The sequence below is a fragment of the Pteropus vampyrus genome, unplaced genomic scaffold (assembly GCF_000151845.1).
Source record: "Pteropus vampyrus isolate Shadow unplaced genomic scaffold, Pvam_2.0 Scaffold656, whole genome shotgun sequence".
Classification (NCBI taxonomy): Eukaryota; Metazoa; Chordata; class Mammalia; order Chiroptera; family Pteropodidae; genus Pteropus; species Pteropus vampyrus.
The window spans coordinates 7,486-14,377 of record NW_011889437.1 but is presented as its reverse complement, the minus strand read 5'-3'; the positions used below and the strand labels follow the sequence as shown (position 1 = coordinate 14,377).

The following is a 6,892-nucleotide window of genomic DNA, read 5'->3' as shown; positions in this document are numbered from 1 at the left end:
TTCACAGAGCAATAGATTTTGATTTACTGTAAGAAAAATTCTTTCTAACAGCTGACCAATGATGTAATGAACCTTTTTAAGAGTTAGCAACTTTTCAGTCATTGCTAGTGTTCAAGTGTCTAAGTGAACACGCAAATGGGCTATTGCAGAAGGACATGCTGCATCTTCTCTATGACTCCTGCTTAATCTGACATACTACAAATTTATCAGTATCATTATTATATATTTTTTTCAGTAAACTTGAATTCTACATGTTCCCATACAAATCTCTCATTGATTAGTCCTTTGAAAGCAAGTATCATATTTATCTTTGCTTGACAGTAACAGATGCCAGATAAATGTCTATTAAGTGATAGACCACCTATTCTATGCATAACATTATTTTTACTCATTGAAGAGCATATTTCCTGTGATTTGGGTAGCATAAACAGATCGAACATGAGTTGGTTACACCAAACTGCATTATTTCAACAAAAATTGCTGAAAATGTCTGCTTCCACATAATCTCTAACTGCAGAAGCACAGTTAATAAGAATTGTAAAAGAACAAATAAAGATTTGAATATTACTTCTCCAATACACAGCTGTGCAAGTGCACATATAAGCCTGCACGTGCACACAGATATGTACACATTTATAGAAAGGCAGGTTATAAAAATATGTGAAAAACTTTATAACAAGAAAAATAGTACTATACACTAATAAGTAGTTTCCTGCTTTATGATAATAGATTTCTGGTATTTTTATGGAAAAATGTGAGGCTTCAGATGGAAATGATACCAAATACACAGGATTATCTTATAAAGATTATTCACAAGAGACCTTCTCATCTCTTTTTTCTGGTACAGTTACTTAAAATGTAATACCTATTTTATTTCCTTCAGTAAGATTTCTGAAATCTCAACCAGGAGGGCACATGTAGAAAGTAATGAATGAAGTTGATTGACATTCACTGTCGTTCTTTCAGTATCGAGAGAAATAAAAACTAGATAGAATAAAAATACTTTTATAGCTAGAATCCTAGTAGCAAAAGCAAACATGTTCACTGGTATTTGCTTGCTGGAATATTTATACACAGTAAGAAAAAAAAATATTAGCGAATCTGAAGAGAGAAGTGGAATGCCCATATCCTTGCTGCTAATACATATGCAATATAAGTCTTGTGCTTCTCTTACTAAAGGATTTCTAGGAGCCTCTCCAAGCTTCATTCTTTAAATAATCAAAAGTCTGCTGAGACAGTTTCAAATAAATGTGGCATGCTCTGGGTATTCCACTAAGTAGGAACTTGGAATATATTTGTTTTTTAAATTAACTTTTTAATTTAAAAATGATGAAATAAACTTTCTTCTATGAAGCCCAAATAAGAAACTATACCTCCAAAGCACAGGCCCATTTTCAGCTTCATCAGCTGTATAAAACAAGTAAGACTCTTATTATGAATAGGGGCTACAGAACTAATTCACCATGCAGACAATTGAAAACTGCCTCCGGTGTTAGGAAATAACCTTTGGTGTTAGGAAATAGCCTTTGAGTTACAGACGACTACGGTGCTTTATTTTTCAATGCAATCTAATTTGGTATTATAGCAGAGCATCCACATATTAAAAAAAAACAAAAAACAAAAAAAAACTTCTCTCAGGGCATAGCTGTTCCAACATTTTAAAAAAATGAAACAGTTGTTAGAAAAGATAGGTGAGGAAAGGGTGAATGGTTTCTCTTTAGAAGCTGTAAATTTATTTTAGGTAATAAGAGAGCAATAAATTGAAAACACTGTTTTTCATGTTGCTTATCTGTCACTTTTAATTTTTGTAAAATCATTTACTTACAACAAAATGAGCCTACTTCAACTGTATATTTCATCTTTTGTCAACTGTATACACCTAAAAAATAACACCATTGTGAAAGAATAGAAAATTTCTATCACCTCAGAAAGTTCCCTCATGCCCTATTGAATTCAATCTCCACCACCTCCAGCCTTAGGCAAACACTAATCTGCTTTACGGTACCATAGAGGAGTTTTGTCTCTTCTAGAATTTCATATAAATGTGATCATATAGTATGTGCTTTTTTTGTATCTGGCTTCTTTCACTCAGCATGTTTTTGAGATTCGTTAATGCAGTTGTGCATATCAATAGTTCATTCCTTTTTCATTACTAGTAGTACTCAACTGTATAGATATACCAAAATTTGTTTATACATTTATCTGTTAATGGACATTTGAGTTGCTTCCAGATTGGCTATTATGAATAAAGTTGCTATGAACATGTATTTCAAAGCCTTTTTAGGGACATATATTTCCATTTTTCTTACGTACATACATAGTAGTAGAATAATGGATCATATGGTAGGTATATTTTTAACTTTTTAAGAAAGTATCAAACTGTTTTCAAAGTGGTAATATAATTTTACATTACTGCCAGCAGTGTATATGTGTTCTAGTTGCTCTTCACCAATATCTTTACCCTTTTAAATTTAGTCATTCTAGTAGGTGTGTTGGAGCAAATCATTGTGATTTTATTTAATCTGCATTTCCCTGATTAGTGGCTATGAACATTTTGACTTATCATGTATTTCTTTTTGTAAAGATTCTGCTCAAATCTTTGCAAATATTTTGGACCGTTTTTCTTATTATCAATTTATAAGAGTTATTTTATATTCTACATACAAGTCTTTTGTCATACATAAGTATTGCTAATATTTTTTCTCAGTCTGTGGCTTGCCTTTTCATTTACTTAACTGGATATTTTCAAGAGAAGACATTTTAATTCAATAAAACCCAACTTACCATCTTTCTTTGCAGTTAATGTTCCTGGTCCTAAGAAATTTTTGCCTAAACCTATGTTCACAAGAATTTCCTTATGTTTTTCTCTGCAAATTTTATAGAATATCTTTGATGTTTTTAGATATGTGATATATTTAAAGTTAATTTTTTTAGTGGTTTAAAAAAAGTGTTGATGCTTATTGTTTTACTTTTGGTTATTCAGTTGTTCTAGCACCAGTAGTTGGAAAAGACTATCCTTTACCCACCGAATGACCTTGTTACCTTTGTAAAAAAAAAAAAAATCAATTGGCAGTATATGCACAAATACAATTCTGGACTTAAAAAAGACAATCAATTGACCATATATGCATGGGTCTTTTAATATACTTCTATTCTATTCCATTCATCTATGTCTGATCTTTACCTAATACTACATTGTCTTGATTGCTATAACTTTATAGTAAATCTTAAACTGTAATACAAGGCCTGCCAAATTTTATTATCTTTTTCAGAATTGTTTTGGCTATTCTAGTTCCTTTGTATTTCAATATAAATTTCAGAGTTGGCGAATCCACAAATGAACCTGTTGGAATTTTTACTGGAATTAACTTTAATCTATAGATTAATATGAAAATTTGACATTTTAATAATTATGAGTCCAAACCATTAATTTGATATACCTTTCAGTGTGTGTGTGTAAGTCTTAATTTTTTTCAGAAATATTTTGTGGTTTGCAGTGTAGAAGTCTTCATATATTTTGTTAAATGTATCCATATGTATTTCATGTTTGTTGTTATAAATGGTTATTTTAGAAATTGTATTTCCCAATTTTTATTGTTGGTATATAGAAATAGAACTGATTTTTATATATTGATCTTGTATCCTTCAACCTTGCTAAATTTACTGATTAGTTAAGGTAGGGTGTTTTGTATATTTTCTGGAATTTTATACATGCATGATCATGATATCATTGAATAAAGGTGGTGTTATTTCTTTCTTTCTAATTTGCAAAACATCCATTTACTGATTTATTTATTTTTGGTTTACTACACTGGCTAGGATATTTAGCATAATGTTGAATAAATGCTGTAAGAGAGAAACATCAGTAAGATGGCAAAATAAAAGATCCTCTGCACTTATCCCCCTACAGCAACAAAGTTTGGCAGTCATGCACAGACAAAAGTGCCTCTGTGGGAGTTTCGGGATCTAGGTAGAAGCTTGCAAGTACTCATTGGAGCCGAAGACTGAGAGAATGCCATTTTGAAAAGGAAAGCCCATGCCCAGGTGTTAGGCTCACCACGTGTGGTCCCAGTAACAGTTCCAGAAATGTCCTGCCCCCATACTGACCTGTGTGGAATTGGTCCTGCTACCAGCATCATTCACCTAGGGACATGGAAGGAACCATGCCTGCCCATTCCTTGGGTAACAGGACTTCCTATTTTAGTCTTGGTTGTAGACACTGAAGTGGCCCATGACCCAGCTCCAGCCAGTCTCTGCCGTAGTTTGGCCCACTTGCCGAGGGACCAGCAGCAGACACACTCATCTGTGCCCCAAAAGGAAAGTCCGCCGATCTCAGTCCTACTGCAGATCTGGAAACTGCCCTGTGATCCAGCATCAGCTCCACTCAGTGATGGAAAGATCCTGTGTTCATGGATTGGAAGAATTAATATTGTTAAAATCTCCACACCACCCAAAGAGATCTACAGATTCAGGGCAATACATATCAAAATTCCAATGGCATTTCTGACAGAAATAAAAAAAAAAATCCTAATATTCATATGGAAACAGAAAGATTCCAACTAGCCAAAGCAATCTTGAGAAAGAAAAACAAAGCTGGAGGCATCACATTGCCTGATTTTGAAATATATTACAAAGCTATAGTAATTAAAACAGTATGATCTTGTTATAAGAATGGACACATAGACCAATGAAACAGAACAGAGAGGCCAGAAATAAATTCATGCCAAAAATACACAACGGGAGAAGGATAAGCTCTTCAATAAATGATGTTGAGTAATCTGAATAACCACATGCAAAAATTGGACCCTTATCATATGCCATATACAAAAATTAGCTCAAAATTGATTAAAAACATAAATGTAAGACCTGGAACCATAAAATTCCTAGGAGAAAACTCCTTCACAATGATGTTTTAGATACAACACTAAAAACAGGCAAAAAGAGAAAAAAAATAAATAAACATGGAACAACAAACTAAAAAGCTTCTGCAGAGCAAAGGAGAAACAATATGAAAAGGCAACCTACAGAATGGGAGAAAATACTTGCAAATCATATATCTGATAAAGGGTTAATATACAAAATGTATAAGGAACTCATACACCTCAATAGCAAAAAACAAAATAACCTGATTAAAAAAATAGCATATGGTCTACAGCCATGCCACCCTGAACACGTCTGATCTCGGAAGCTAAGCAGGATCGGGCCGGGTTGTACTTGGATAGGAAACCACCTAGGAAGACCAGGTGCTGTAGATGAAAAAAAAAAAAAAAAGTACTTAATGTCATCGATAAATTCTGTGGCTTTAAGTGAAATGACATATAACAAAAAATAGCATATGTATATGTTTTGTTCCTTTTTTCTGATTAAACTTTGTTTTAATGGATCTCAAAATTCTGTGACAGATTTTTGGTTGTTTCCATTAAAAACTACTGATTTTTAAAACTCTTAACTTAAAAACTGGCACACATATACACACACACACAGAGAAGAAACCAAATGGTTCATAAAACATTCTCCTTTCCTTCTGAAGGTTTTACAATTCATTGTAATCATTAACTACTCTTTTACTATTGTACTTAAATGGCCAATCAGCAGTTCTGAGACTGTTCTTCCACCACTGATTAAGACTAGGTGGCAGGTATTGGGGATAATATTCATTTAGTCCTCTGAGCTTTCTGAACAGACTTGGTGACCCTGTCATCTCCAGGTGCCTTCTTGTCCACTGCTTTGATGATGCCCACAGCAACTGTCTGTCTCATGTCACCAACAGCAAAACGGCCCAGAGGAGGATAATCAGAGAAGGTCTCAATACACATGGGCTTGCCAGGAACCATATCAACGATGGCAGCATCACCAGATTTCAAAAACTGTGGGCCATCTTCCAACTTTTTCCTAGAACAACAATCAATCTTCTCCTTCAGCTCAGCAAATTTGCAAGCAGTATGAGCTGTGTGACAATCCATCACAGGTGCGTATCCAACACTGATTTGGCCTGGGTGGTTCAGGATAATTGCCTGAACCATGAAGCCAGCTGCTTCTATTGGTGGGTCATTTTTCCTGTCACCAGCCACATTGTCACGAAGAATGTCTTTGACAGACACATTCTTGACACTGAAGCCCACATTGTCTTCACTCAAAGCTTCATGGTTCATCTCAATAGACTTTACTTCAGTTGTTACATTAACTGGAGCAAAGGTGACAACCATACTGGGTTTGAGAACACCAGTCTCCACTCGGCCCACAGGGACAGTACCAATACACCAATTTTTGTGGACATCCTGAGAGGCAGACGCAAAGGCTTGCCAGTTGGATGAGTTGGTGGCAGGATGCAATCCAGAGCTTCGAGCAACGTGGTTCCACTGGTGTTACCATCTTTATGGGTGACTTTCCATTCCTTGAACCAAGGCATGTTAGCACTTGGCTCCAGTATGTTGTCACCATTCCAACCAGAAATTAGCACAAATGCTACACTGTCAGGGCCGTAACCGGTTTTCTTAATGTAGGTATTGACTTCCTTAACAATTTCCTCATATCCTTTCTGGCTGTAGGGCAGCTCAGCGGAATCCATACTGTGAACACCAACGATTAGTTGTTTCACAGCTAGCGTGTAAGCCAGAAGGGCATTCTCATGGTCTGCCCGTTCTTGGAGATACCTGCCTCAAATTTACCAACTCCAGCAGCAACAATCAAGACAGCACAATCAGCTTGTGATGTGCCTGTAATTACGTTTTTGATAAAGTCTCTGTGTCCTGGAGCAGCAATGATGGTCACATAATACTTGCTGGTCTCACATTTCCATAGGAAGATATCAATGGTGATATCACGCTCATTCAGCTTTCCATTTATCCAAGACCCAGGCATACTTGAAGGAGCCCTTCCCCATCACAGCAAA

At 35.3% G+C, this 6,892-nt stretch overlaps 1 protein-coding gene across 1 annotated transcript in view; it reads right to left on the bottom strand.

The window, feature by feature from the left end:
- Positions 1 to 5,654: 5,654 nt before the first annotated feature.
- The window catches only part of LOC105309021 (elongation factor 1-alpha 1-like), a 1,609-nt gene continuing 371 nt past the window's right edge, over positions 5,655 to 6,892 (bottom strand). The window contains 3 exon segments of the mRNA XM_011385092.1: positions 5,655 to 6,283; positions 6,286 to 6,630; positions 6,633 to 6,834. Of these exon segments, the coding sequence (XP_011383394.1) occupies positions 5,655 to 6,283; positions 6,286 to 6,630; positions 6,633 to 6,834 (1,176 nt within the window).